Source organism: Penicillium cosmopolitanum, assembly GCF_028827165.1.
Source record: "Penicillium cosmopolitanum strain IBT 29677 chromosome Unknown utg000006l:49.0-5199605.0:1.0-5204138.0, whole genome shotgun sequence".
Taxonomy (NCBI): domain Eukaryota; kingdom Fungi; phylum Ascomycota; class Eurotiomycetes; order Eurotiales; family Aspergillaceae; genus Penicillium; species Penicillium cosmopolitanum.
The window spans coordinates 4,871,387-4,899,224 of NW_026622676.1; the positions used below are offsets into that span (position 1 = coordinate 4,871,387).

Sequence of the window (27,838 nt, forward strand, 5' to 3'; positions counted from 1 at the left end):
TGAGTGTGAGTGGTGAAAGGTGAGAGCGTGTGGATGGCCCAGAAGTCCGCAAGTCTGGGGAATGCGGGGGCCCAGCCTCATTTCCCGATTTCCCGGTCACTTCTCCCTTCTCTGCTTCGTGCATGCGTAGCACAAGCAACACACACTAGCTCTGTCAAAATGAATGATGCAAATATAGAAGAAGCTCTCATCGACAATGAATCTGTTCCTCATGGCTTAGACGATGCCCGGTATCGAAGCTCTCGAGCAGGCCGCCCTAAAAATGGTTACTTGAGACCTCTTGGTGGACCGGGCAGAAAGCCGCGTGCTTGTGAGTGTTCAATCGCTGTTTCTTGCTCGGACGATAGCATTTCTAATAAGAGCTCAAGGTCTTGCATGTCGACATCTCAAAATGAAATGCGAAATCCTTCCAGAGCAGCCTCGGTGTAAGAGATGTCATAAGAAAGACCTTGACTGTGTCGCCTTTCGAAAGCCCAAGCTGCCCGGTTTCTCATATGAGTCTAATGAGTATGAGAAAAGCATAATCTTCACTGCATTCCACCAGCTTACATTCTACTAGGGACCAAATTGATTCAATGCGAAGAGAAATTCAGAATCTGCAAAAGACCATCCATTCTCTGGTTTCGAATCATGAAAGGCCTCATCCTCAGATCTCAGGGCCAGTCTTGGACTCCCAAGTCTCACCATATGGACCTTCTGAGTCAATCAAAAGTATAGGTCAAAGCCCTTCTTTATCGATAAGTCAATCTCCTGCGAATTTATCGTCCTGTGCCAAGGCGACTGAGAATCACGGCATGGCAATGACGAGAGAGAATTCACCAGAGCCAACACAAGATACCAACCTCGGAGCGACTTCTGTATTAGTAACAGAGCCAATGGGCGGACTGTATGAAGTGACTAGGCTACGCAATATTCGAAGTAATCAGGCGAAGCTTGATATTTCGGGGCCGAGCGGAGAAGAGAAGATGGACGATTTTATCTCTAGAGGGGTATGTGGTCGCTGAAATCAAGATGGTACAATCGATGGGCTGACAATACGCAGGTAATTAGTGAGGAGGAAGCAGAAGATCTTTATCGGATGTCAGTAAATCTTCTCTTCCTTATTCTCCTTGCTAACAAGCAGCAGCTTTCATATATCGCTGAATCACTATCTCTGGGTTGGCCTAGAGCAGATACACAACAGCTTAGCCTCTGTTCGCCGCTCATCGCAACTACTCACGGCGACGATCTTGACCGTGACGGCCCTTCATATACCGTCCAGTGCTAAAACATTCGATGACTGCTATAGTGAATTCCTCAGTCTTATTTCATCTTCGATGTTTTCCCGATATCACTCTGTGGATGATGTCCGGGCTCTCTGCATTGCCGCTTTCTGGCTTTCTGATGGTAGGAGAATGGTACTCGGACAGGAAATAATCTCTTCTAACTAATTCTACCAGTCTCTTGGAAGCTTTCAGGACACGCCATTCGCATTGCCACCGAACTAAATATTCACCAATCCTTTTTCAAAGCCTTAGAGGGTGACCCCGAGCACTTTTTAAGAGCAAGGCTTTGGTATATGCTGTAGGAATTCTCTATTGCATCTCCCTCCGCTGCTATGGCACAATTTGCTAATATTGCATCAAGCTATGTTTGCGACCACCACTTTAGCATCGCCTACGGACGACCTCCAATGATAAGCGAGAGTCTCCAGATAAGAGAACATGAGATATTTCTCGATCTTCCACTCGCAGATGCTATTGATTTTCGTGTCCTGTCGCAAGTCTCCTTATTCCAAATATTGACTCGCGTACATGATTGCTTTGCTGAGAGAAGACTCCCGCATCAAGATACCACGCGGGCCCTACTGTCTGAGATGAATTTCCCTCAGATGCGATGTTTTAACCTGGAGATTGATAAATGGAGAATTCTGTGGCAGTCCCGCCAAGGTATGATATGAATTTCAGCAGTCTGGGTTCAATTTCTGGTTCAAGTTCCAGGCTTGCTGATGTTTTATCTACAGTGGCAAATAAATACATTGGATCGTTTCCACCAAAGGGAATTGTTCTCTATTCATATTTCGCTAAATTTCAGCTTAACTCCTTCGCTGTCCGAGGCATAAATATTTATGAAGGAATTATCTCTACAGAACGCAAGGAATTTGCGAACATGGCTGTCTCGGCTGCAGCAAGCTCGCTCACATTTGTTCTTGAAGAGGAAGATCTTCGTCGTGCTTTAGTGGGCACGCCTTTGTGAGACACTTCCCGGCGCCGAAATGTTTAATCCAAGCTAACTAGACACTTTGCTTCTAGATATGTCCATACTATGATTGCATTCTCTGCAGTCTTCCTCATGAAAGTGGCGACAAAGTGGAATGCGGTTGGCTTCAATATTGATCCTGCATTTGTGTGGGATTTGCTCGACCGAGTGATCCATCTTCTCAAGACAACAATAACTAGTAAGCGACATCTACTTTATCACATCGGAGCCGGACTTGAGAAAATGAGGACAAGGCTTCTGGAGCAAGAGAATGATCCCCAGAGTAGCACACCGCTTCATCAGCAATACCAGACCCCGTTTGGATGCTGTGGTGATAGTGAGAATACAATCAATCAACCAACGTGCATTCATGACCGGAGTGGAGACTTTGGTTCTTCTACTTGGACCAATAGCTCTCAGATGGCTGCTGTGGATGAATTTCCGAACGAAACTGATGGCATGAAGAAAAGGACTGCCCCCGAGACAGAATCCGGATTTGATCAAATAATGTCCATGAGCAATGACTTGATATACGAGGTTTTTGGAGAGAATGAGTCATCCTATGATGTTTACAGCCTTCTGAGCAGTCAATTTGCAGGATAACAGAGTCCAATCCAAACTATCGAAAGCAGCACAAATAGAGGCAATCATATAGCTGATATAATTGAACAATTACTCATCAATCCGGAATGATAATAAAGAATGCGTATTCAGTCTCTCAACATAATCAATACCCAGGGCAATGGTCAACACACTCATAGTGCTGCTAGTACGAAGTCAGACGTGCATGACTAGGGCCGTTGGGTAAAGCACATACATCCGAAAGTCTCCGGCATGTCAAGCCGAGCCTGGCAGTGCAGCACCTGGGGATTCTACGTAATTGGATCTGTCCTGAGACAGGGATGGGGGCGGAATATAGCCCTCAACTTCGAGGGTTCGCTGAGGTCAACATCAACATCGGGAGAGGACCAGCCCGTCCACACTGGCCGGGAGACCGGACCATTTTATACTTGTACCTCGAGGGCTCGAGATGGAGATGATCATGTACTACTCCGTAGTTAGTAGTAGTACTAGTACCAATTGGATGACCGCACGGTGCAGGTGTGTGGCAAGGGCGGGCGACTGGAACGTGTGCCAGTGCCCCGCTGGCAGGCGATCGGCATCACAGCTCGTGGGGCAGTCTAGACCATAATTGTATGCGTTGGTCGTAGTATTATACCATTGATCAAGTTCCAAGGTTAGCAAGTCAGTATTTCCTGTCCACCTCAGGTCCAGAATTGGATATCATTCCCATCTTATATGTTGATACTTCCAGTTTGTCTCCTATTCCCTCCCCACGTGATCGCGGTGGCACCCTTCCATTGACCAAACACTCCCAAATGACCACGGCTGTCGCACCGAATGGATTCCTGTCGTTGGCCGTGAGAAGGGGTGGTACTGATTTGAAACGTTTGGTCTGGTCTGGTGTTGTCCTGATCTTTCCAGTTCATGTGGACCACCTGGGCAAACGCAACAATGTTCTCGAGTCTCGCCAGTTCGCGAAGTATGGACATGGGCATGGGCATGGGCCCATTAGGATTGGAATCCGCGCGAATTCTGACAGGACCAGGATCCACTCGCGGCATGCCAGTCGGAAGAATCACCAAACCCCTCTCTTCTCTTTAATTTTGTCCGCAATGTGTAGAGACCGATCAGGAGCCCCGAAATAAATTGAGTAGCCCCGGAGTGAGACCTCCGGGGTGGGGAGGACAGGGATCCCTATGATCCCGGCTGGAGGTTGCACGAGAGTGGATGGGGGTGAGAGATAGTTAGATGGCAAAGACTCAGGGGAACAACGAGATTCCTTTTTTTTGATCCAGTCCTCTAGTGTTCTGGTATGTGTAGGAGAGTATAGAGTGTAGTAAAGTAGAGTATTGTAGAGGGCGAGTGTAGAGTAGAGAGTAGAGAGTAAAGTAATCTCCGTCACCCGAAACTTTTCTTTTCTTTTCTCTCAACTCCACCGCGAGTGCTGCCTCTCTCTCTCTTCCTCTCTTCTTCTTCTTCTCTCCCCCCCCCCTTTCCCTCCTCCCCCTCTTCTCTCTCTCTCCCCGGGCCTCTCTTTCTTCTTCTTTTGATCGACACCTTCATTCGTGTCGAATTGTCTCTTATATAGAGACAATCCTCCCCCCCCCCCCCCCCGCCCCCTTCTTTGCTCCCCTCCCCGGGTTCCTCTTCCCCCCCCTGCCGCTCCGTTGGCAACCAAGTCAGCGATGGCGGCCGTTTCAGCACCTACCCCTAAGCTGGATCGCTATATTGTCATCCACGTTGCAACCACTTGCGACGAACATGGCGTTTATGTCACCAAGGACTCAGCCGAGGTGATCGAATTGGGTTGGATTTTGTTGGACAGCAAGACCTGTGAGGAGGTACACACAATTCCCGCCCCAACCGTCCAACCGTTTCCACGTCGCCCCCGATTTCCCCTCAACCCCGACTATCCCAATGGGAAAGACTGAAATTGAGGGCGATATGAGGAAAATGGATCCTGAAAGATATTACCACGAAACCAATGCTTATCATCTCAATTCTTTAGTTGCACCGGGAAAGTGTCCTCGTCAAGCCCGTCAACACTCCCATCACCCCACTCTGCAGTAAGCGCTTCATTTTTTTTCCCCAGCACTCCTATCTCCAGAGAGATGATCACCATCGGGCAACCCTCAGTCAGGCACTAATACAACCACTTGAACTATATAGCAAGCTTGACTACCCTCACATGGGAGCACGTCCGCTCCGCAGGTACCTTCCGCGATGCCATTTCCCGATTCGATACTTTTGCCAACGAGCATCTTACCAGCAAACAACTGGAGTTTGCTTTTGTGACGTTGGATTCTTGGGATCTGCGCGTGCAGCTGCCCCGCGAGGCCCGTGACAAGGCCGTTGTCCTCCCCCCCATTCCTGCAGCACTCCCGCACTTTCGACCTGCGCACCGAATATCAGCGCTGGCAAACCCATCACCCCGAGTCTTTGCCCTTCGGCCCCAGCTCCCTCTCCAACATCTGTGCTGCCCTCGAAGTCGAACCCGTTCAGTCCTCGGCCCCCATCAAACACAATCTGCCCTTCCACCTGCAAGCACTGGCTCCCGCCTCCCCCCGCCGTGCCATGGAGGAGTCGATCACCCTCGCCCGTGTCCTCCGCGGTCTGATCCGCAAATCCCAACCCGCCCAGGAACACCCCGAGATCCTCACTCGTCCCATGGATGCCCACGCCGATGTGCGCGCTTTCCTGGCTGAGCGAAGCAAGGTTCTCCATCTCAGTGGTCTGCCCCACGACACCACCCAGTCGGAGTTGGAGAGTTGGTTCACTCAGTTCGGTGGCCGGCCCATTGCCTTCTGGACCCTCCGAACTCCCGATCAGCACAAGCCCACTGGCACCGGCTTCGCTGTATTCTCTTCCCACGAAGAGGCCGCCGAGAGCCTGTGCATGAACGGCCGCGCTCTGAACGAGAAGGCCATCGAGGTCTCCCCATCTTCCAGCCGCGTTTTGGACCGCGCTGCGGAAATTCTCACTCCATTCCCTCCTTCTAAGAACCGTCCTCGTCCTGGTGACTGGACCTGCCCTTCATGCGGCTTCTCCAACTTCCAGCGCCGCACTGCTTGCTTCCGTTGCTCATTCCCCGCCATGGCCGCCGCGCCTGACCCAATGGGCTACGGATACGGCTACGGACCCCCCCAACATGATGCCTCCTCACATGGGCCACGGCCACGGAATGGGCGGCCACTCGCGTGGTATGGGCGGCGGTAATGGTGGTGTTGTTCCTTTCCGTGCCGGTGATTGGAAGTGTGGTTCGGAGGGTTGCGGTTATCACAACTTTGCCAAGAACATCAACTGTCTCCGCTGCGGTGCGCCTCGCTCAGGGGCTGCCGTCGTGGCCGACTCGGCGTTCCCTTCTCCCATGGAACCTCCATCGGGCTTCAATATGGGACCTAACTCCATGGCCAGTACTCCCGCTCCTGGACCTTTCGCCTCGACCGCAGGTGGATTCGGCGGATTCGGCCAGCAGTTCGGTGGTGGCCCTCCCAACAACTATGCCCTCCCCTCCGGCGGACTGGGTAACGCCCCCGGTGCCTACCCTCCTATGGGCCAGGTCAACTCTGGCTACGGTTCATCTAGCACCTCTCACTCCGCTGCATCCTTCGCCAACCCGGCCACCCAGGCCGCGTTCACTGGCGCAGACCACGGCGTGCCGTCAACCAGTGCTTCCAACGGCGCTTTCTACGGCGGTGCCGAGGGCTCTAGCGATCCCTTTGCCTTCCTGTCGACCGGTCTCGGTGGTCTGACCGTTGCGGATGATCCTCACTCGCGCCGCAACGGTGCTGGTGCCAACAAGTCTCCCGCATAAAGCGAATAGACTGTCTATAAATCCAAACAAAAAAACAAAGCCCAGCCGGGCGGTCACACTTACGTTGTCCATATTGCAACCCTGCATTGTGGCAGGTTTATGCGTTGGTTGATATTCGTTGATACGCATTTGTATAAGGGTTCTGCGGTTCCGGGTGCATCGGGTTGGAAGGAGCAGGCGGGTGGGTAGCGTCTTGATGGTTCTGGATGTTTTGTCTCGCCTCGCCGGTGATTTGTGGGATGCTTTTTTTTACATATCCTTGATTCCATCATCAGCTCTTCATGGTCTTTTGGTTCTTTTGGTCTGCTGCTTTTATTGGTTTTTTCCTTCTCATCTTTTTGTGATTATTTTTTCCTCTTTTCCTTTTCCTTTTTGTCCCATTTTCATTGTTCAGGGATGGCGGCCGCGGGAATCCCGGGCGTGGGTTCTTTTTTTCTCTATCAGCCGTTGTCGGTGTGGGTTTTTCGGACGCGAACGCATTGTGAGCCTGGGTTGAATGGAGAATTGAGTTGAGTTGAGCACTCGCACTCTCTGAACCTGCTTTGCATTTTAGATCTTTTGTCATCTCTTTCTTGCGTTGGGTCCATGGCAAGCGTCGGAGAATTCACGGTATTTGATCTCACGGGTGGGATACACAATGGCTCGGACTCCGTTGGGGGTGTTGGGGGGATTTCCTTTTGCGCTTGCGCTGGCATTCGATTGAGGTTCTCAAGGTTCTCGGTTGGGAATTCCGCCAAGCTCTTGTGAATGTTACTAAAAAAGATTGTTTGTCCATATTTCCTCATGTTTCTTGTATCTTGTTTTCTCTTCCCTGTATTTGTCTCGGGTGGCTTTGGGAGAAGCCTTTCCTGTATAACATTGAGGTGTCGAATCAATTGGTACACGGATGGACTATTGTTGGGTGTATTGAGAAGGAGCTATGATGTAGTCATACTGGGACTAGTAGTTCTAGCGTCTTCAGTTGATTGAAGATGTTTTCTATAAATCAGCTTCTCCAATGTACTAGTGAAGTAGACTCGTCGCTAACTATGTGGACGTATATTGCCTTAAAAGACGGAATGACAACAACCAAAAAACATAGACAGAAATAATATTATAATTTGTATACACTTAAATAGTCCCTTTTCTTAAAGACCAACTTGAATTCTCCGAAATAACCATAATTACCAAATCATTGGCAGCCATCTCTCCTGTAGTTCTCATCCGCGCGGCTGCGCCAAGGCAACTGTCTGTTGTCGCGTCCACCGCCCGCAACCCCGTCATTGCTGCTACTGCCGCTACCGCATCTCATCGTGCTCTGCTCAGCTCTCCCACCTTCCACACCATCAATCCCTCCGACAATCTCCCTTCTTTTCAATCCCTCGCATCTCTCCCTCCTCTTTAATATCCCGCCACAATGTCCGGCTACGACCGAGCTCTCTCAGGTAAGCCAGCTAGCTCTCCCCCGTGGAGCTCCCTTTGCTCCAGCCCTCGATTAGAGCCCTTAGATGCTAACTCATCCTAGTATTCAGGTATGCGACTTAGACTCGAAGCTTTAGCTATCTGAAATCTAACTTAGCCCAGTCCCGATGGACACGTTTTCCAGGTCGAGTATGCCATGGAGGCCGTCAAGCGCGGTAAGACGAACCCACCCATCCCAACAGCATTTTGCACAGCTCCAGCTGCGTCGATCTACGGATGCTCAGACTTCGAACCACAAATGACTGATACATCCGCCCCTTCTAGGTACCTGTGCCGTCGGTGTGAAAGGTGATGACATCGTCGTCCTCGGCTGCGAGAAGCGCTCCGCCCTCAAACTTCAAGATACCCGCATTACCCCCTCTAAAATCGCCATGGTTGATGATCACGTCTGCCTCGCCTTTGCCGGTCTGAACGCCGATGCCCGCATCCTGATCGATAAGGCCCGGTTAGAGGCTCAGTCCCACCGCCTCACAGTCGAGGACCCCGTCACCATCGAATATATCACCAAATACATCGCCAGTGTGCAGCAGAGATATACCCAGAGTGGTGGTGTCCGTCCGTTCGGTATTAGTACGCTGGTCGTTGGATTTGACAAGAACGATGGAACCCCCCGCCTCTATCAGACCGAACCGTCTGGAATCTACTCTGCCTGGTGAGTGCCGAATCTGGCTGACTGGCTAGCCAGCCAGCCCGTCCTTCAAATTTAGCCTTGACATTTGGATTCTAATTCAATATCTTTTATCACGCAGGAAAGCCAACGCCATTGGCCGATCTAGCAAGACCGTTCGCGAGTTCCTCGAGCGCAACCACCAGGACGGCATGGACCGCGAGCAGACAATCCAGCTGACCATCAAGTCATTGCTGGAGGTTGTGCAGACCGGCGCAAAGAACATCGAGGTGGCCATCATGGCTCCCGGAAAGCGGGTCGAGATGTTGCCGGATGACCAGATCGAGTCGTACGTTAAGAGCATCGAGACGGAGAAGCAGGAGGAAGCTGCCAAGAAGAAGACTAGCCGGACGGCTACCACCACAGCGGCCATTCTGACCCGGCCCGGTGGTGAATAGATAAAGATTCTCTGAGAGGCGGGACTTTCATGGATAGGATGGCGGATAGAGGATTTGATTTGGTCCTAGGCTTGAGCTGCCTGGATTTTGATTGTCGATTTACTGTAGCGCTGGTCCCTTATGAAGACAAAACCACGATATTTTATATTATGCCCTTTTCAGTGGATGTAGAAATGATTATACTACTAGTAATATGTCCATTGTCCTTGAAAGAATGGATAGTAGACCAGTAGTAGCTACCTAAGATAAAATAAATAGGCCAATCTATTCCGTCTTGGGTAGCTACTAGTCTGTCAACTATTCAAAGGCAGAAGATTAAGAGAGTACTCTTGTTGCAACTGAATTTTATCTAAATCCCAAGGTTTGTATTGGAAATACATACTAATCTGGACTAAGAAGGTCCAAGGTCCAATTAGTCAAAAGGATGGTCCAAATAGCAGTACTCCTTGATACTAGTAGGGTGTCTACGATGATAGGACTTTGCTTCAAGGTCTTGTTGGACTTCACGAAACCCACGCCAACCAGGTCTCGTATCCTTTGACATTCCACTCAGTTTTAAGCTCCTAAGCTCCCATAATATACAACAAAAAAGAACAGGGTATTGATGCCAGGGATCTTTGTCAACTCCAAGAAAATCATCGTATCGTCAACATCATAAAATATGTGCAGGACACTCCTCTAGCCCATGCGGTCGGAGACATCGCGAAATTTGAAGAGGGATCGGTCATTATCGCCGCGGACACGATCATCCTTGAGCATACTGGGAAATAATGGTCAGCTGGGCGTCCTCGGCGGAATATGAATATATTGGTTCTCCTCTTGGGAACACACCGGTTGTCCATGCGGGCGTCGTCACCCTCCACTTGGAGAGATGCTTGTGGTGTCACGGCCTCGAGAACGAAATGGTTGTCACAGTGTGGGCAGTACTCGTCACTGAAAGGCAAAGAAAGAAAGAAGTCAGCTCTGGCTCTCAAATTCACCTGCCACGAACGCGGGGTATACAGACCTCTCTTCAAACTCGGCAGCGTCCTTACGGAAGCACTTCTTGCACTTCTTGCACGCGAAGATCTAAATTTTGTAATTGTCAGACTCCGAGGCTTTTTTTCCCTTCCTGCCCCTTTTCAATTTTGACGGGAATATTGGACCGCATACCATTTCAGCGGACTTTGTGAGTTGGTGCTTCTCTGTTTCTCCGTGGCATTCGGCGCAATCGAACCACTTGCGGCCTGAGGAATAGTGGGTTAATTGAGTCCTTGTAGATTTGGGTTCCAGAAAGGCATACAGCAGGCGGAGCGAATGGACACTTGGGCGTTGAGAATGTGTTTACTGTATGGCGGGGGGATAACATTAGTCTGGGATCTTGTGGGCTTGGCCATGCTGATGCAAACAGCGCTGGTAACATCAAGTGCTCAAATCAAGTGCTCAAAGAATAACATACCACATTGTTCTGGTGAGAGGGCTATGCAAGAAAGTGACGACGTGGAAACGTGAGCTGAACAGGGGAAGTTTGGAGTTGCGGAAGAAGCGCCGCGCAGGAACCAGTTGATCGCTTCCCGTGATCGTCGTCAGTCCTCCACTTTCCTCTCCCCCGCCACTTCATTTCACCTCCCTTTCGCATGTCCTTTTGACTACATTTTTGCTTCTTCGGCCTCTGTGCCTCCCTCGCCCTGTTAATTCTACTCCGTCCCCAGGGATTTTCCCCTTCTTCCCTGGCCTCCCCAGCCCTTCCAAGCCCATTACGTCGTTCCTACACTGTTGTCACTATTGTCCACGAGACCTCTCCAGGCACCGGGCTTATGACTGATCTGCCCAGCTGGCCTCGGTGATACAAAATATACAATTATGGCCATGGAGGGAAATGGCAGGGAATCGGACCACGATGATCCCCCCCTCTGTATGTATACACCTAGCTTATCCCGCTGTGGCTTGCGGAGACACTAACCTATCTGGCATCAACAGAGACCCGTATCCTCTCTGCTCTCCCATTTCGAGAACCTGTCACACCGCAAAACTCTGTCTTCAGTTGGCACAAAACCGCATGAATCATCTAGTCGTTTCTTGAGAACACCCGAGCCTGGTGATGAGCCGCGCTCTTCGACCCGCGCCTCCCTGGATCTACCTCGGCCACACTCTCCGTGGAATTCGACACTCGATGAAAGACAGAGTCGCCGCGCCGATCAATCTACAAGTCCATATGGTGCTCAGACAGGAGCTCGCGGATCTCCCGGTCGTCGTTATGGCCGGCCCATCTCGATGAGCTTGAACCGCTCGTCACCACAGCTGCCGCCCACTTTAACTGTCGATTCACCCCAATCGCCGCCGCGAGAGCTCAGGCGGGATCGTTCACTCCCCCGTCAAGATGATAATCGCATGGCTAGGAGCTCGATTCATCTTCCTAGGGCGTCCGTTTCCGCTGGAGTCTCTCCCGCACCTCCTCCTCCGAGGCCGATTACGCCGCAGCTTGGATCATCTGTTCCGCTAGGAGACACAGCCCAACGGCTATCGCCCAACTCTCTCACAGTGAATGGGAATGGTGGCCCAACTGATCGGAAGCTCAAGAGTGCTTCGCTGCCTCCTCCCGCTAACAGGGCATCGAAGCCAAAGATCCCAGCTAAACCGGCCCAGTTCTCCCACCCGGATACGAATACACTAGCTCCAAGATCCGAATTGGCCTCATCTGATGACCATGTTTCACCTTTCAACACTCCGCCCAGCAGCCCGGAAAAGCTCCCACCCAAGCCAATTTCGGCTAGCAAACCTTCCCCGAAGCTTCCTCCGGGACGCCCTACAACTGAGCCCCCAACTAGGCGATCCTTTGATGAGCGATCGCCTACACCAAGTTTCCAGGCAAAGCATGATGCGCGGGAGTTGGGCTTCTCCCGGACCCGTCCTGTTCCCGAGCCTTCTCGGTCTACTAAGCCCTTGATGGTGCAAATCCCACCTACGTCTTCTGTATACCCAGAAGCTTCCACCGCTCCGCCCCTTTCAACACAGAAGCTACGAGTAAGCGACAGTCCCCATGACCGTCCAGGTCTTCCTCCTCGACCAATCGGTTCCACCCCTCGACCGAATGTGCTTTCACCGGCTCGGGAACCCCCTCGGCAGGTAAACAATTCTAGCCCGATGACACCTATTGCTCGATCTGCTCCGTCTCATGCCCATTTGAACCAATCCCAGAAACCCTCGGCCCCTCCAAAGGCAACAATCCCTGCCTCGTGAATCCCATTTTTCATCTAGCTATCAGGAACGTCGCCCAGCACGCACGGACACCGAGGAGGAGGAATTGATCACAGAGGAACCTCCAATTTCACGTACCGACTACCCTGATGCTTCGATGGCTAACCGGAGGCCACCATTCCTTAAGACAGGCCCTAAGGAGATCCTCACTCGATACGACACTCGCTTGATGGACGTGTGCGGCAAATACGTATGCACAGCCGGCTATTTAACGCGCATATGGGATCTCACGACCGGCGAGCAGGTTATGAGCCTCTCGCACGGAGAAACCGTGAAGACCCATTCTCTAGCGTTCAAGCCTGGAGCAACACTCGAAGAAGAAGGCAAACGCATTTGGCTTGGAACATCCGCTGGTGATATTCATGAAGTTGACATTGCTTCCGAGTCCATTGTGGCTACGCGTGCTTATCCCTCTCGTCGGGAGGTCATTAAGATCCTGCGTCACAAGAAAGAGATGTGGACACTCGACGACGAAGGCCGTCTCTTGATTTGGCCTGCTGATGAGTCTGGCACACCTAATCTACAATACAGTTATCACGACCCCCACGAACGGGTGGCTCGTGGCCATACATTCTCCATGGTTGTGGACGACATGCTTTGGCTGGCAACTGGCAAGGATGTCCATATTTACCGACCGAACGCACGCGATGACGCCTCGTTTAAGCTCTTTAAGCGGCCATTGGGTCTTCAGCACTCTGGCGATGTGACATCTGGCACATATACTACAAAAGATGGTGGCCGCGTATATCTGGGACACGCAGATGGCAAAGTCACTATTTATTCTTCATCAGATTACTCATGTCTCGCTGTGGTCAATGTCAGCGTCTATAAGATCAACTGTCTTGCCATTGTTGGAGACTACTTGTGGGCAGGTTATAAAACGGGCATGATTTACGTTTACGATGTTAAGACCAATCCATGGACGGTGAAGAAGGATTGGCGCGCCCATGATAGCCCTGTGTCCGCGTTCGTGCTTGATACTAGTAGTGTCTGGACTCTCAACCGCCTGCAGGTGACATCCCTTGGCACAGATAATTGCATCCGTCTCTGGGATGGTATGCTGGAGGATGACTGGCTGGGTAAGTAATACTGTGGTAGACGCTCGATGAGATATACTCTTTTACTAACGCGCGGTAGATGCTCGCATGCAAACCAAGGATGTCGAATTCTGCAATTTCCGAGAAATTCGAACTGCCATAGTTACGTGGAATGCCGGCGCTTCAACACCAGGCAGTGTGCGGACTTCGGACTTCATTCGGGATGCTGTCCATCCAGAAGACCCCCCAGACATCGTTGTTTTTGGATTCCAAGAGTTGGTTGATCTGGAAAACAAAAAGATCACTGCTAGTATGTGTTCCTTAGCTAGAATTGTTGGTCATTTGCTAACCATTTCACAGAGAGCTTGCTCCTTGGAAGCAAGAAGAAGGAGAATGGAGAGAAAGAGCATATGAGCCGGCAGTACCGGGTGTGGATCGATCACCTCACCCGCACACTGCATGAGTGTATGCCTCTCGAGGAATCTTACGTTCTTCTGCACAGTTCCAACATGGTTGGACTGTTCACCTGCGTATTTGTCAAGCACAAAGAACGCCACAATATCAAAAACGTCAATGCCTCGGAGGTTAAGCGAGGAATGGGCGGGTTGCATGGAAACAAGGTTTGTGGTGGCTCCGTTGTCAAAATCGTGGATACAGTAAAAGCTAATCGTGGTTCTAGGGCGCTCTTGTCTTCCGCTTCGTCCTTGACGACAGCTCTATGTGTTTTGTCAACTGCCATTTAGCAGCGGGACAAACACAAACCGCTCACCGTAACAACGATATCGCTGCGATCCTTGAGGCGGAAACCCTGCCGTCAGAAAACAGCCTGAGTACCCGGACTAATCAATTCGCAAGCGGTGGTGATGGCTCAATGATCATGGACCATGAAGTTTGCTTCTTGAACGGTGATCTTAACTACCGTATTGATGCCATCCCTCGTAACGTGATCATCGACGCCGTCCGACAAAACAACCTTCCCAAACTCCTTGAGCGTGACCAGCTTCTGGCGTCTCGACGAAAGAATCCAGGCTTCCGACTCCGCAGCTTCATCGAAGCTCCGATCACCTTTGCGCCAACCTATAAATACGACGTTGGTAGTGATCAATACGATTCGAGCGAGAAGAAGCGTTCTCCCGCCTGGTGCGACCGCGTCTTGTATCGCGGCGTCGGCCGCGTCAAGCAACTCGAATACCGACGCCACGAGGTCCGTGCCTCCGATCACCGACCCGTCAGTGCCACCTTCAAGGTTCGCGTCAAAACGGTTCTGCCGCAGGAACGAGCTGCAACATGGGAGACCTGCCAACAGGAGTTCCAGGATGAGAAGCGGCGGTTGGCTTCTGAGGCTAGGTAAGTTCCTTACTTTCATGCACATTTCTGAGCTAGATTGTGTAAGATCGTATTTACTAACGACTGGATTTAGCATCGAATACCTCATCACCGTCCTCGGCACCGATCCCCGCCAAGCCCGTGCGCTAATCCTGAAGGGTCAATGAGCATATTGCATGGTTGGGCGTTGAACCTGCATTCTTTTCTTTTGCAGCGACGAGGTGTATATTATACGAGTAATGATTTCACGATAGACATGTATCATGAGCGAGAATATTCATTCCCAAGGACTGCTACTGTAGTATTGAGTGTAATGTAGTGCAGTGCCGATCTCCATCGCTTGCGTTATTAACCTCCGGGGTTTTCGGTGGAGTATACTCCGGTTCCCCAAGCTTTGGCTAGCGGACGTAGTAGAACATAGATACTCAGCTACGTGCGTGCATCTTTTACCTGGAACGGGGTTAATCGCATGGACTTCTAGGATCCTTTCTTGATTTGTTTACCTGGACCAGACGCGCGGACAACCATGGATGCCACCCTGTGGGCGCCACTGCAGTGATCGACATGGAGTTTTCCATTTCCCCTCATATAACTAGGGTATATTGAGTACTTATTTATCCGGTTCGAAATTTCATTCCCCGCACCTGGAACCTTTATAAATATCCAACCAGGGGGGTACTGTGAAGAAGCCTTTGTAGCGTGGAATTTCGGAGCAATTCAGCATGCTGGCACTAACTTTCTCTAGTCTGGCCTTGTTGCCATTGTCGAATGCACTTGTGAGAGAGGATGGCGTGGTAATTGTTCCGCTTTGACTGGATTTGCTTCGGGCTAGTATTCAATTGACTGGATGTATTAGGGACGGCTACCTGCTCTAGGGTGGAATTCCTGGAATGCTTTTGGCTGCGACGTTGATTCAGAGAAGATCATGACGGCGGCCAATGAGGTGGTCAACTTGGGCCTGAAGGATCTTGGATATGAATATGTTAACAGTCAGATTCCTCTCATTCGGAACTCCCTGTCTTTCAGTCTAAGTCTTGCTGACACTTTATAACTACTAGTCGACGACTGCTGGTCTATCAAGAACACCCGCAATGCCAGCACCCATCGCATCATCCCAGACCCATCGAAGTTCCCCGACGGTATCTCTGGGGTGGCTAGTCAGGTTCATGATCTCGGCTTGAAGATAGGCATATACAGCAGTGAGTCTCTCGATTAATCCTTTGAATCTTGGAACAATAATAAATATCCCACTCAGGTGCTGGTGAAACCACTTGTGCCGGCTACCCAGCCAGCTTGGGCTACGAGAAGGTAGATGCCGAAGCGTTTGCAGAATGGGGCATTGACTGTAAGTTCCCCTCAGACATGCTTTTTACTATACACTCTAACTGGGCAGACTTGAAATACGATAACTGCGGCGTTCCATCCAACTGGACTGACAAGTATACCGACTGTGTTCCTGATGGAAGTGGGAGCTTCCCCAATGGCACCTGCCCTGATCTTGATAATCCAGCACCAAAGGGTTACGATTGGACCTCCTCCAAAACCTTCACGCGTTATACTATGATGCGCGACGCTCTCCTCGGTGCGAACAGGACTATTTTCTACTCTTTGTGTGATTGGGGTCAGGCAGACGTCAACACCTGGGGCAATGAAACTGGCAATTCGTGGCGCATGTCAGGCGATATAACTGGTGGGTCTTACACACTCATTGTATCCTTCTGAACCTATGCTAATACAGCTGATAGCGGACTGGGCACGCATTTCTGAAATCGCCAATGAAAACACCTTCAAGATGAACTACGTCGGCTTTTGGGGTCATCCCGATCCAGATATGCTGGAAATTGGTAATGGAAATCTCACGGCGGCAGAGAATAGGGCACACTTTGCCCTTTGGGCAATCATGAAGTCCCCTTTGATCATCGGTACCGCCGTAAGTGTCACTTCTCAAGTTCCATTCATTGACCTTTCTTTCAAGTCACCAGATCCCCCATTCACTAACACTGTTTTCAGTTGAACAACATCAGTGACGCCAATCTGGCTGTCCTCAAAAATAAATATCTGCTGGATTTCCATCAGGATCCTGTCATCGGGCGTTCTGCCCATCCGTACAAGTGGGGATATAATCCCAACTGGACCTTCGATGCTGAACATCCTGCGGAATACTGGTCGGGTCCTTCATCTACTCTAGAAGGTACGCTGGTGCTGATGCTGAACTCCGAAAACGTCACCACCTCTCGTACAGCGGTATGGAATGAGATTCCGGAGCTAGATGGGGGCTCATATCAAGTCATTGATGCTTGGAGTGGGAAGGACTTGGGATGCGTAAAGGACCAGTATACTGCATCCTTGTCTAGCCACGATGTATCGGTCTTGATTGTCAAGGGAAATTGTTAGTCAGTTCTTTCAGTCTTCAAGTGACCAATCAGAAATATTCACTAGGATTATTTATGGTCGTCGGCTTTATACTAAATGAAATTCTTTGTGACGACTTTCTTTGATTGGTCTGCTTTTCCTGCCCAGGTGGGAAGTTGACTCACAATTCCCCCAACCCAGCTAACTTGGCATCTAAGCCAAGATATTTCTTTAGATATTCGAGCTCGGACTGGAACTAAAAGCTACTCTGATCCATTGTACCAGTGGCGACATCTGTAAGCCTCTCCCGTCTCGTGGCAAGACCAATGACAACGCTCTTTGTCTATTGTTTCATAATTCGCGCCAACGATTCGAAATGAGAGAAAATGAGGGATCCCACCCTTTGTTTCCTTTGATTTTGACTGAATATTTCGAGTCTTATTCCTTATCTAATTATGAAACGTCGAGTAGACCTATAAGGTCATGCGGTTTTCTTTTGTCCTTTGGCATTTTCTATATTTACCTCCCTCCTTAGAAAGCGACCAGAGCTGCCAGTTTAGTAAACAGTGGAAAATCGGGATTCTTCATTCTTCATTCGTTCCAAGTTGATGCGCACAATCGTGGTCTTTCAAACAATCCTGTGGAATAATGCCTGTGGTATGCGGCTGTGATCCAGAACGTACCCTGGATTTTGTTTATCTCGGCCCAGGAGAGGGGTTGGAGCACCAAACAGCGGTTTTATTAGCAAAAGAAAGGTACGTACAAGGTTTGCAACTAAATAAGTGGCACTGATAACTAACGATGATCGCATAGCTTTCTCCGTCAACGAAGACCGGACTTTCAAATTCGATGCAAATATGATCCGGGATACAATACATTCGTTCAGAGGTCTGATGTCATTCGCGAGTCGCTGGTTTTGAGACAAGCTATATCGCGCCAGGTGGGCTTTCAATTTTCCTTAATGCCTCAATTCCATTGCCGGGCGGGTGCATAGTATTTCGTGATAACATATTAATCACATTCATACACACAGGGTCGAAAGGCGATGAAAAATATTTCAGTCGATGAGCCAGTGCTCCCAGTACATTTATTATATCTCAGCCAGTTCCTCTATACGGGGGAGTACGCCGTGGAAGCAGGGGATGTGGAAGACTTTCCGATTGACCGGAAAAAGTACCCTAACGGGTGCTCGAGCTGCTTGAACCACCTTCGGTTGCTCAGCCTCCACCTGAGTATATTTCATGCCGCTCGGTACCTGGGGATGGAGATGCTGCAGCTCTTGGCATTGTACAAGTTTGGTGCTGCGGCTGAACATGCAACTTCCACCGTTATTCGGTACATTCTGCAAAATGTGTATACTATTGAGCCCCATACTCCAATGCATTTACATTTCGGAATGTATTCTTTAGTTGGGTGGGTTGACTATCGGCCAATGATCATTCTTCCTGTTGTTATGGACTATATCAGAAAACATAAACCGGCTATCGATTCATATTATGATGCTGTGATGAGAGATCAGAGAGGATATTGGATGGGGAAAGTAAGAGCGACATGGCCGGAAGCCGATGAATTTGCAGCGATGCGGAGTCAGATACCTGATTTTGATCTGCATATGGAGTGGGCGGAGATTGTGCTTGCCTTGGAAGACTATTTCCTCGGGACATGTCAGTGACCGAGCCAGCAGGGGATATGCTGGACAATTTAGAGCAATTCGTCTCTCAAAACTGGCAATTTCAATAGGAATCGCCTGTTGCAGTTTCAAATTCGTTCTACTTGTTATAAATATCGAGGATCATGTTTGCGATCTTCCTGCCGACCACCTGAGTATACTATTAGATCTTTAAAAATGAGAATTCCCTTCATCACAAACATAAAGAATGAGCGCTTCCATTTTTCTCTCTAACTTCATGTAGCCAAGTATATACGGAAACTTCAATAGTTTTTGCCCAGGCGATATAAACCAGGAACTTGGACTTGGCTGGCCAAGTTATCGGATGAACCTAATCTTGTTGTAGTTCGCTCTCGCTCTCGCTCCCGATCTGGCGCTCGCTTCGAAGGGTCGCTCTCGGTCTCGGTCTCGCTCCTCCCGCTCCCGCTTTCGCTTCACCTCTCATTCGCCCTTCGCTCGTGGTTCACTCTTCCTAAACCCATTCTGGACAAAGAATAATACCCCAACTTGGTAGCTTTGGCCAAAGCTCCTTCACATCGGCGAATAAACGTGGGGCCAGGGTCCAAGCTCTCCCATCTTCTCCGCATTTCTGGGCCCTTGTATTGCATTTTGCGTTGCCTAACCACATAGATGAACAGGCTAGCTCGCCCAATATGACGCAGAACTGTACTCATTCATCGGAGATAATTCAATGAACCTGCCTGATATGGTATGTCGCTCAGCGATCCTCGTTCTCGGTTATCCAACCATACCTACATCCATCTAGAGCAGAGGAATGGAATTGAATTATCCCCTTTCCGTGCTTGGCCGGCTGGACAACATTACAAATACTACTTCCTTTATTTTTTTTTCTATAAAGAGGTCCTCTCGCCTTTGATGAACTTGGATTCGTATCCTGGAATAGTCGCGCTACAACTCTTCATCTGATTCAAGCATAATCAATAATCTTTCTACGATGAAGTTTACCAGTATTGCTTTGGCCGGTGCCGCTGTTGGCCTTGCCCAAGCTAGCCCAGTCACTAAGCGTGCAATCAGCGATGGTAAGGCACTTGTATCTCCTCATTTGCAGTGTAAGATTGACTAATCTTCCAATTCAGCCGACATCCTCAACTACGCGTTGACTCTCGAGCACCTCGAGGCTGCTTTCTACGAGGAAGGTCTTAAGAACTACACCCAAGCCGACTTTGTCAACGCTGGACTCAAGGATCCCTTCTATGCCAACCTGCAGGAGGTTGGCAAGGACGAGCAGTCCCACGAGGCATTCCTCACTTCGGCCCTGAAGGGTATGTTCTACGAACTTGACGGCGATGGTCTGACCCTCTCTACATTTACTCACCAATATCTAGCTGCCGGTGCATCCCCCGTTGCACGATGCAATTACTCTTTCCCTGCTACAGATGCGAAGTCGTTTGCTAGCCTCGCTAGTGTGTTGGAGGGTAAGTTTATATTTCCCTTCTCTAGTGATACTTAAACTAAATGACCTTTTAGGTGTCGGTGTCAGCGCCTACCTAGGTGCCGCTGCCAGCATCATGAACGAGACATACCTCACTGCGGCCGGCAGCATCCTCACTGTTGAAGCCCGTCACAGTGCCTACTTGCGTGCTGCCCTTGGCGAGGCCCCCCTCCGCCCAGCCCTTCGACAATCCCCTCGATTTCAACGAAGTGTATACCCTTGCGGCCCCCTTCATCACCTCTTGCCCATCAAGCAATGGCAAGCTCCCCGTCAAGGCGTTCCCCACCCTCACCATGACCTCAACCAGTACCGCTATGACTGGATCTCAGGTTCAGCTCATGGCCGGCGCAGGCATGAACTCCTCTGACGCAAGTGGCCTCTTTGCTGCCTTTATCACCGTCACCGGTCCCGTCTGGGCCCCTGTCACATCCAGTGGAAGCGGCAAATATACCGTCACTATCCCCATGGGTATTGCAGGCCAGAGCTATGTTGTTCTTACCAAGGACAACAAGCAGGCCACGGACGACAACATCGTTGCCGGTCCCGCTATTATTGAGGTAATTTAGAAAAAGAAGATTATTTCGAGTCAATTTGATCCTATTTTGTGTCAATTTGCATGGCTGATGCTTTGTTTGGATAGGTTGGACAAAAGATGGGAGCTATGGGTAGTATGACAACACCTACTTCGTCCATGACTGGTCCTATGAGTAGCACTTCACCGTCGAAGTCGGCCTCTTCTACTCCCATGTTCAACGGGGCCAATGACAAGAAGGTCGGGTTGGCTGGTGTGACGGGCGCGGGTCTTTTAGCTGCGGTCGCCATGTTGGTTTAAACTGGACTGACTTGACTTGACTTGACTTGACCTATATTTGAGTCAGATTGATTCATGGTCGAAAGGAGGACGATCTTGGCCCACATTTACTATTCTCGCTTATTTATAATTCTTCATGATCTGCAGGGGTAAATGTTATTTTTTTCCTGTGCATAATTTTAATGATAGTGATGTGAATACTAGTACACAATTTACTACCCAGCATGGAAATAAACCTGTCATACTAGTATCCTGACAAACTTACAAGTGTAGAATAGACTTAAATACTACTATTCCATTCAACAATATTTCTAAATCGACTGTAAAGTCCTTTTCATCCAAGATGACTCTGAGACATCCCAATGTGACCTATAACCAGTCACATGACGGGCCTGACCTGTCAAATTCCATCATCTCAATCGACCTGCATTTCCACTAACTCCACGTCCAAGCTCACCTAAATACTCCCCTTCCCCAATGGCCACCGGCCACCATGCCGCTCCGGTCGCACACTAAATCTCGGAAGGGCTGTGACCAGTGCCGCACGCGCAAAGTCAAATGTGACGAGCGGGGCCCGCCCTGTTCGAACTGTACCGCGCGCGAGTTGAGCTGCACATACCTCAAAGTCGCAGCGGCGCGAGCTTCACATTCACAATCACAATCTCAGTCCGGAACTCCCGCCCCACTTCCCCACGTCAAGAGTGTTTCCAGGGAGAACAGTCGCACCCGTCTAAATGGGACCAGGAAAGAGGTCGTTGATTCTCCATTCCAGAAATCGGAACTGACTATCCTTGAGTTGATGCACAAATTCTCAACCGAGACGTTTCGAAGTCTCTGTGTTAGTGCCTCCGAGCTCGAGGTCTGGCAGACTACTGTGCCAAACCTCGCGCTCAAGCATGACTTTCTCATGAATGGCATCTTGTCACTTGCCGCTATGCATATTGCCTCGTCGCGGGAGCCGCCGGAGGCATTCGCATATCTTGATATTGGGCTTCAGCGGTATAATCGCAGTTTGAAACCGTTCCGCGATGCGATCGACTCACTTACGGAGCAGAATTGCGATGCTGTATTCGCGCACTCGATCATTATGACTGCTATTGGCATCGCCTCGCCTCGATTGACGGGGATCCGGGACGAAAGTTCCAGTATGACGGAGAGTATGGTGGTGGTTTTTGAATTGCTGCAGGGTGTCAAGAAGATCCTTCAGGTCGGTGTGGGCCAATCATGGATCAACCTGGAGTTATTCTCGCGGGGCGCATTTTGGAAGGATACCAGTACGCAATTGGATGAAGATACGCATGGTGCGCTGGCGCAAATAGACGCTTTAAACGACGAGGTCATGACGGGCATTTACGAGTCGCAGCACCAGATCAATCGGGAGATTATCGCGCATTTGCGGCATTGTTATGCCAAATTCGCGCTCGAGCCGGAACCCGCACCGGCATTAGCGTGGCTGGCGGCTGTGAGGAAAGAATTCGTGGATGGGCTCCGATGTCGCCAGCCCTTTTCTCTACTGATTCTTATGTACTGGGGAGTTTTACTGGGGGAGCTCGATGGACGGCGGTGGTGGGCCCGCGATGCGGGACGAGCTTTGGTATCGGAGCTGCTGGGGGCGTTGCGCCCGGGAGATCCTCGCTGGCAGCCCGCACTGACGTGGGCCCAGCAACGAATGTCGCTTTAGCTTGGGGGTCTGGCCTGGGGTCGGAATCGGGGTCCAGCATAAACGGGTGTTTCATGTGTGATAACTGACGGGTGTCTGTCTGGATGGTCGGATATTCCATGCATGAAGATTGCGAGAAGGCCTGGCATTCTCTGTATCTGTCTCACCTCGGAGGTCGATCAGTCCAAAGTGTTTTAGATGTATAGGGGGTAGTAGGGGATAGCCTCCGGATCCGGAGGAAATGGAGATGCCTACATACTACAACAAGGAGTAGGTACTGCGAGTATATATATTTAGACCGACACTTCCAGGGCCAACTAGTACTAGTAGTACTGTTACCCACGAGTCATTCTAGGCCAGAGTATTTACTGCATCCCAAACTCCGAGTCCTACTACGTAGTAGAATACTCCTTCGTAGCCTCACAATCTACAAACTACCCAAGGGTATGGGTAGCTACTAGTATCAGCGCCAATCTGCACCAACGTGCACCAACCTGCGGCCATCACGGCACCTCGTGGGGGATCCTATCATGCTGCTTGTTTGTGAAATCCATCTAGCCTAGTCTACTGGTCTACTCTACCTTGGTTATTGAGTGATCATCCACTGGTCCGCTCCACTCCATCGCAGTTGCACGTCTCCACTTTTGGCTACGTCAAGCTGGGGCTGCTTGCGGACTGTTCTAGGTCCAGCCTACTCCGGATTCCATCGAATCTCCTATTCTCTGTTTTCAATTTCACTTTCAATTCTAATCCTCTGAATCTCTCTTCCTTCATTCATTTTGACCTTTGATTTCTACATTCTCCAAGGTAAATCTTCGCCATAAAATGATATGATCGGCGATTGGCAACTATGATCTGGCCATCTCCGCATCACTCCGACGCCCATAGTCGATCGCGCAGCTTTCTTTACCTTAGTCTGACCGCGGTCTTCCTGCTGTTCACTTATCAACTCCTGCTCAATCGTGAACTTCTTGGTTCGGTTGCAGACTGGGCGAGTGATTCGGCATTCCCATCGCTGGGCTTCGATTCATCCAGCAACACTCCAGATGCGAGTGGAATTGAAATTGCAGATACAAATGAGAATGAGAATGACAAGTTAATCGCCATTCATGGTAGTCATTCTATCAATGACCCCTCCTCCCCATCTTCAACGCCGAGCAAGAGCATCAATCTCGGCATCCCGACTTCCACCCCGAGCACCAGCATCCATGTCGCTCCCACACAAACATCTGTCCCACCTCGAGAGAAGGAATTGGTGTTTGCTGCCATGCTAAAGAGTAATATGTCGTGGGTGACGGAAAATCTGCCCGAATGGCACTCCAATATTTATCGCGTCGATGCATCACCCGAACAAGCCGAATGGACTGTCCCGGCCAATCGGGGCAATGAAGCGATGGTATTCCTGACGTACGTGAAATGGCCTTTCTTTTCTTTTCTTCTTTTTTTCCAGAGATAAGTCCCCTAACACTCACCTAGATACATAATCGATCGCTACGACTCCCTCCCAGACGTCAGTATATACCTCCACAGCAGTCGCTACCAATGGCACAACGACAATCCACTCTACGACTCCGTCATATCAGTCCGCGACCTCCAACCCACCTTCGTCCGCAAAGCCGGTTATGTCAATCTCCGCTGTACATGGGCAATCGGATGTCCCGCCGAACTCGAACCGGCACGATACTACCGCGAACGGCCTGATGACCAGGACCACATTACCGCGGTCTTATTCCCGGATAGTTTTGCCCAGCTGTTTCCGGACCTCGAGATGCCCGAGCGCGTTGGCGTGCCGTGCTGTAGCCAATTTGCGCTATCGAGGGAGAAGATTCACGAGAGACCGCTAGAGGATTATATTTGGGTGAGGCAGTGGTTGTTGGATTCGCCGCTGGATGCGTCGATTACCGGGCGGATTTTTGAATATTCTTGGCATAGTAAGTTCAAGTTCAAGTCAACATTCCTATCCCTTGCATCCGAGTCACCATGGGATTGGACTTGGAATCTGCGAAATCTGCAGGAGGGATTCCTATTGGAAGTTTATTCGTGCTAACGGTGCCGCAGTTATGTTCGGTAAACCGACGGAGTTTTGTCTTGATCCTCGCCAGTGCTTCTGCAATACCTATGGATACTGCAATATGAGCGACGAGGATTTGCAACAGCAGTGGCAGTGGCGTGGTCAGACGCTTCCGGAGGGTTGGCCGGATGTGCCCGATGCACCGACACAGGCGAATCTAGCTGGAGAGGCAGAGACAGGGACAGAACAGTCTACGGAACATTCTCCGGAACAGTCACCAGATCAATCATCAGAGCATCCAGCAAACGAAGGGAAGCCCGATGAACCAAAGAAATCATCACGAAAACGAAGCCTTGCCCTGGCTGACGAAATGCCGGACATCAGCGACGCTTCACGGCAGGCCTTACGAGACGCAGCTGTATAATAGTGAATTCTATGGTTTTATATGGCCGGGCCCGCTGGATCGGGGCCGGGATAGTACTAGTTACTAGTGTGTAATCGCATTCGTTGGTAATTAAGTGTTTCAAGTTCTGCTAGGGTAACTTAATCCTACAATTATTCAGGGTACTGAGTATAGATGGGCATAATACCTAGTAGTATGATCTCTAATAACTACTGTATCTTGTATAGTACTGATAGCCTGGAGAAACACTGGGTTGATTACGGCTCTACTAGTTATTCTCTACGCGCCTTATGGAATGCCGTATGGCAATAAATGCTTTGAATTGCATTGATTCGTTATGTCATTATGCACATCTCTCGTGCCTAGGTACAGTTTCAGCCTTTCTGACATTCATCCGATCCCATTCGTCACATTCGTGGCCCAAATTGACAAAAAATAAAAGAAAATGAATGGCACGCTCCCTCCACTGCATTCTCTCATCGCCATATATCCACCTTGCTCGATCGCTTATATCCTCCACTACTCTTCGGACGCTCATCCTCATCCGCCGGCACAGCCAGGAACCCGCCAAAGCCATTACCTACCAGCACGCTCTTGCGCGACTCGCCGCCCCAGGAGCGGTTCAGCTGTGCTTCGTGGAAACTGACCGGACGGGTATTTGCGCCGCCTCGTCCAGGTAGGACGCCGGGGTCGTACGGAGTGAAGTTCCACTCCAATTCGTCGAGACCTTTACTATATACATTCAGGGGTTGTGTCAGTCCTCGGTTTCTCGGCTGCGGTCCGTTCCCGCCGCCTCCACCGAAGATCCTGGGTGGTGGGGCTAGCAGAAGTGTGTCGGGGAAATTGGCATCCCGCACGTAGAGATCGCGTAGAGCCGGAAGAGAGCGAGACATAAGGGATGATATGAGGTAAGTGTAATACGAGGTTGCGACTGGGGGTAGTCCGTGTGTCTCGGTTTCAGAGGTGATCTCGTAGTGAAGTAGACGCAGGGACTTGGAAGTCAATTGGGGGATCTGCTCTGCCGGGAAGGACCGGTGGACTTCCTGGATGATGGAGAGACTTGTGAGTCTTGGAGCGGTGGAGAGAATCTGATGAATTGTGGAGGGAAGGACGCCGGTGGAAGCGATAGTCAGAGACTGCAACGTATTCTGGGTGTGGGGGGGGAAGAAAGGAACGAAGTAAGGCCGGCAGCCGTGACGTTCGGGGTATCTCGAATAGTTAAATGCAAGAGCGGGGGAATAGGTGGGTGAGGAGGTCTCATGACGAATGCCGTATCATCAAGCCAAGGGAGGTCGTCCAGAGTCAGGTCCCGCAGACGTGAGAACGAGGCCAACCCATTGCGTAGGATGCCGGCTTCGATCTGTAGGCCGGATAACTCCAGTTTCTCCAGGTTGGTCCAGAGTTGTGCGCCTGGTAGTCGGGCGAAGCTCCCCTCCGATCCATGTCGATAGCTAGTACGACGGAGATCAGGACACTGGACGATCAATTCCTGCTTCAACGCGGTACACGAAGGTTCATCGCTGAACAGGCCGGACGGCAGATCGACGAAGCGAATGTTGTGGAGCACGGAGATCGTCCGGGCGATGTTCGCCTTGTTGGCTTCTCGGGTCATGTATGGCATCCGGAGGGACAGGACCATATTGGCCAGTTTCTGGTCTTCTCGGACGGTGCGCATGAAGAGTTCCAGGCGGACCTGAGGGGCATCGATAGGGTCGCCATTGCGATCAAAGAAAGAGCGACGCTTTCGCCTGGCGGCGAGTTGAACTTCGAGTTCACAGTAGTGGACAGGATCGATACGGACATGGGTATAACTATTGAAAGGAGACAAGTAACGTTGGTCAGCCTGAGGAGAATGGTACCAATTATGTTTGTGGTTTTGGCTGTGTTTTGGGTACCTACAGCAGCGCGCGGGCCTCGATGAACCACCGCTTACAGACCTGAGCACAATGCGCAAGATCACGCATGTCACAGAGCATGCAGCCATCGCTCATAGACTCCTCGGAGGTATCGTAGGACTCATCGAGGGTGTGTGGACAAGTAAGGGCAAAGATGTAGGCCAGCACTGGTCGGGGTAGCTTGCGCGTATAATCGCGGCCGGTGGTTCTCAACGGGCGGGGCGAGTTGGCGGGCGATGCCTCGGTCGCGTGCCCCGCACTGCGCCGGGGACGAGCTCGAAGCTTGTCAAAAAAGGCCCATCCTGGGGATGGGGAGGGGAGAGAGGGGAGGAGAGGAGAATAGGAGAGGAAGAGGAATGGAAAGAGGGTGAAGTGGTATAATGGAGAAGAAATGTGGAGGAGGAAGAGGAGCCGCAGGGGATCAAAAGATGAAACGCCCACGCCGCCCGTTCATCAAAGTCGAGGGTCAGTGTTTCATTGGTGCTGATCCATGTCGTATCCTCCTTTTGGCGCGGAGATTCGTCCAATTGCACCCCATGATACAGGTATGACAGGTTCAGGCTGATTCGGCTGTCTTTGTCAGGGTCAGCTCAGGGTCTCAGGGTCTCAGGGCTTGGGCCTACTGCACTCTTGATATGCAGGGCAGAGCAGAGCTGGTCCTCTCCATATACTAGTATCTCCACTGGCATGGGATGAAGCCATCACCATAATGACATCACTCGACATTGAAGTGCACATGCAATGGAGGACAGTGCATTTGCATTTGCATTTTCATTTGCATTAGGAGGGAGGAGAAGGAGAAAAGGAAATATGTACATCATTGAAGTTGTGCTTGTGGTTGT

The 27,838-nt window shown here is 50.5% G+C and overlaps 11 protein-coding genes across 11 annotated transcripts; 8 read left to right on the forward strand and 3 right to left on the reverse strand.

The window, feature by feature from the left end:
* Nucleotides 1–875: 875 nt before the first annotated feature.
* Nucleotides 876–2,841, forward strand: N7509_006351 (fungal specific transcription factor domain-containing protein; the record flags this gene model as incomplete). Its single annotated transcript, XM_056630988.1, has 7 exons — nucleotides 876–989; nucleotides 1,043–1,080; nucleotides 1,127–1,386; nucleotides 1,440–1,554; nucleotides 1,627–1,928; nucleotides 2,003–2,231; nucleotides 2,292–2,841. The coding sequence occupies 7 exons, from the start codon at nucleotides 876–878 to the stop codon at nucleotides 2,839–2,841; spliced, it is 1,608 nt and encodes a 535-aa protein (XP_056490290.1).
* A 692-nt stretch (nucleotides 2,842–3,533) lies between these two features.
* On the reverse strand, nucleotides 3,534–3,863 carry N7509_006352 (uncharacterized protein; the record flags this gene model as incomplete). Its single annotated transcript, XM_056630989.1, has 1 exon — nucleotides 3,534–3,863. The coding sequence occupies one exon, from the start codon at nucleotides 3,861–3,863 to the stop codon at nucleotides 3,534–3,536; it is 330 nt and encodes a 109-aa protein (XP_056490291.1).
* A 624-nt stretch (nucleotides 3,864–4,487) lies between these two features.
* N7509_006353 (putative RNA binding protein (Arp)) lies at nucleotides 4,488–6,616 on the forward strand (the record flags this gene model as incomplete). Its single annotated transcript, XM_056630990.1, has 5 exons — nucleotides 4,488–4,643; nucleotides 4,811–4,868; nucleotides 4,972–5,083; nucleotides 5,127–6,002; nucleotides 6,217–6,616. The coding sequence occupies 5 exons, from the start codon at nucleotides 4,488–4,490 to the stop codon at nucleotides 6,614–6,616; spliced, it is 1,602 nt and encodes a 533-aa protein (XP_056490292.1).
* A 1,396-nt stretch (nucleotides 6,617–8,012) lies between these two features.
* On the forward strand, nucleotides 8,013–9,142 carry pre6 (proteasome core particle subunit alpha 4; the record flags this gene model as incomplete). The annotated part of the gene is made up of 5 exons (XM_056630991.1): nucleotides 8,013–8,040; nucleotides 8,121–8,127; nucleotides 8,180–8,232; nucleotides 8,342–8,729; nucleotides 8,827–9,142. 5 exons carry the CDS (start codon nucleotides 8,013–8,015, stop codon nucleotides 9,140–9,142), a joined length of 792 nt encoding a protein of 263 aa, XP_056490293.1.
* A 678-nt stretch (nucleotides 9,143–9,820) lies between these two features.
* On the reverse strand, nucleotides 9,821–10,585 carry N7509_006355 (CHY zinc finger protein; the record flags this gene model as incomplete). The annotated part of the gene is made up of 6 exons (XM_056630992.1): nucleotides 9,821–9,902; nucleotides 9,974–10,075; nucleotides 10,149–10,210; nucleotides 10,295–10,368; nucleotides 10,425–10,534; nucleotides 10,581–10,585. The coding sequence occupies 6 exons, from the start codon at nucleotides 10,583–10,585 to the stop codon at nucleotides 9,821–9,823; spliced, it is 435 nt and encodes a 144-aa protein (XP_056490294.1).
* Nucleotides 10,586–10,984: 399 nt separating this feature from the next.
* On the forward strand, nucleotides 10,985–14,909 carry N7509_006356 (putative inositol polyphosphate phosphatase; the record flags this gene model as incomplete). Its single annotated transcript, XM_056630993.1, has 7 exons — nucleotides 10,985–11,040; nucleotides 11,104–12,357; nucleotides 12,380–13,458; nucleotides 13,517–13,726; nucleotides 13,777–14,036; nucleotides 14,096–14,763; nucleotides 14,837–14,909. The coding sequence occupies 7 exons, from the start codon at nucleotides 10,985–10,987 to the stop codon at nucleotides 14,907–14,909; spliced, it is 3,600 nt and encodes a 1,199-aa protein (XP_056490295.1).
* Nucleotides 14,910–15,464: 555 nt separating this feature from the next.
* Nucleotides 15,465–17,136, forward strand: N7509_006357 (glycoside hydrolase family 27 protein; the record flags this gene model as incomplete). Its single annotated transcript, XM_056630994.1, has 7 exons — nucleotides 15,465–15,536; nucleotides 15,599–15,731; nucleotides 15,801–15,941; nucleotides 15,998–16,087; nucleotides 16,136–16,432; nucleotides 16,488–16,672; nucleotides 16,753–17,136. The coding sequence occupies 7 exons, from the start codon at nucleotides 15,465–15,467 to the stop codon at nucleotides 17,134–17,136; spliced, it is 1,302 nt and encodes a 433-aa protein (XP_056490296.1).
* A 2,582-nt stretch (nucleotides 17,137–19,718) lies between these two features.
* Nucleotides 19,719–21,048, forward strand: N7509_006358 (ferritin-like domain-containing protein; the record flags this gene model as incomplete). The annotated part of the gene is made up of 5 exons (XM_056630995.1): nucleotides 19,719–19,803; nucleotides 19,861–20,199; nucleotides 20,252–20,427; nucleotides 20,480–20,773; nucleotides 20,857–21,048. The coding sequence occupies 5 exons, from the start codon at nucleotides 19,719–19,721 to the stop codon at nucleotides 21,046–21,048; spliced, it is 1,086 nt and encodes a 361-aa protein (XP_056490297.1).
* Nucleotides 21,049–21,520: 472 nt separating this feature from the next.
* N7509_006359 (Zn(II)2Cys6 transcription factor domain-containing protein) lies at nucleotides 21,521–22,708 on the forward strand (the record flags this gene model as incomplete). Its single annotated transcript, XM_056630996.1, has 1 exon — nucleotides 21,521–22,708. The coding sequence occupies one exon, from the start codon at nucleotides 21,521–21,523 to the stop codon at nucleotides 22,706–22,708; it is 1,188 nt and encodes a 395-aa protein (XP_056490298.1).
* An 829-nt stretch (nucleotides 22,709–23,537) lies between these two features.
* Nucleotides 23,538–25,122, forward strand: N7509_006360 (DUF3431 domain-containing protein; the record flags this gene model as incomplete). Its single annotated transcript, XM_056630997.1, has 3 exons — nucleotides 23,538–24,094; nucleotides 24,164–24,618; nucleotides 24,746–25,122. 3 exons carry the CDS (start codon nucleotides 23,538–23,540, stop codon nucleotides 25,120–25,122), a joined length of 1,389 nt encoding a protein of 462 aa, XP_056490299.1.
* Nucleotides 25,123–25,577: 455 nt separating this feature from the next.
* N7509_006361 (F-box domain protein) lies at nucleotides 25,578–27,722 on the reverse strand (the record flags this gene model as incomplete). The annotated part of the gene is made up of 5 exons (XM_056630998.1): nucleotides 25,578–26,237; nucleotides 26,300–26,912; nucleotides 27,001–27,255; nucleotides 27,438–27,570; nucleotides 27,668–27,722. 5 exons carry the CDS (start codon nucleotides 27,720–27,722, stop codon nucleotides 25,578–25,580), a joined length of 1,716 nt encoding a protein of 571 aa, XP_056490300.1.
* Between the last annotated feature and the right edge of the window lie 116 nt (nucleotides 27,723–27,838).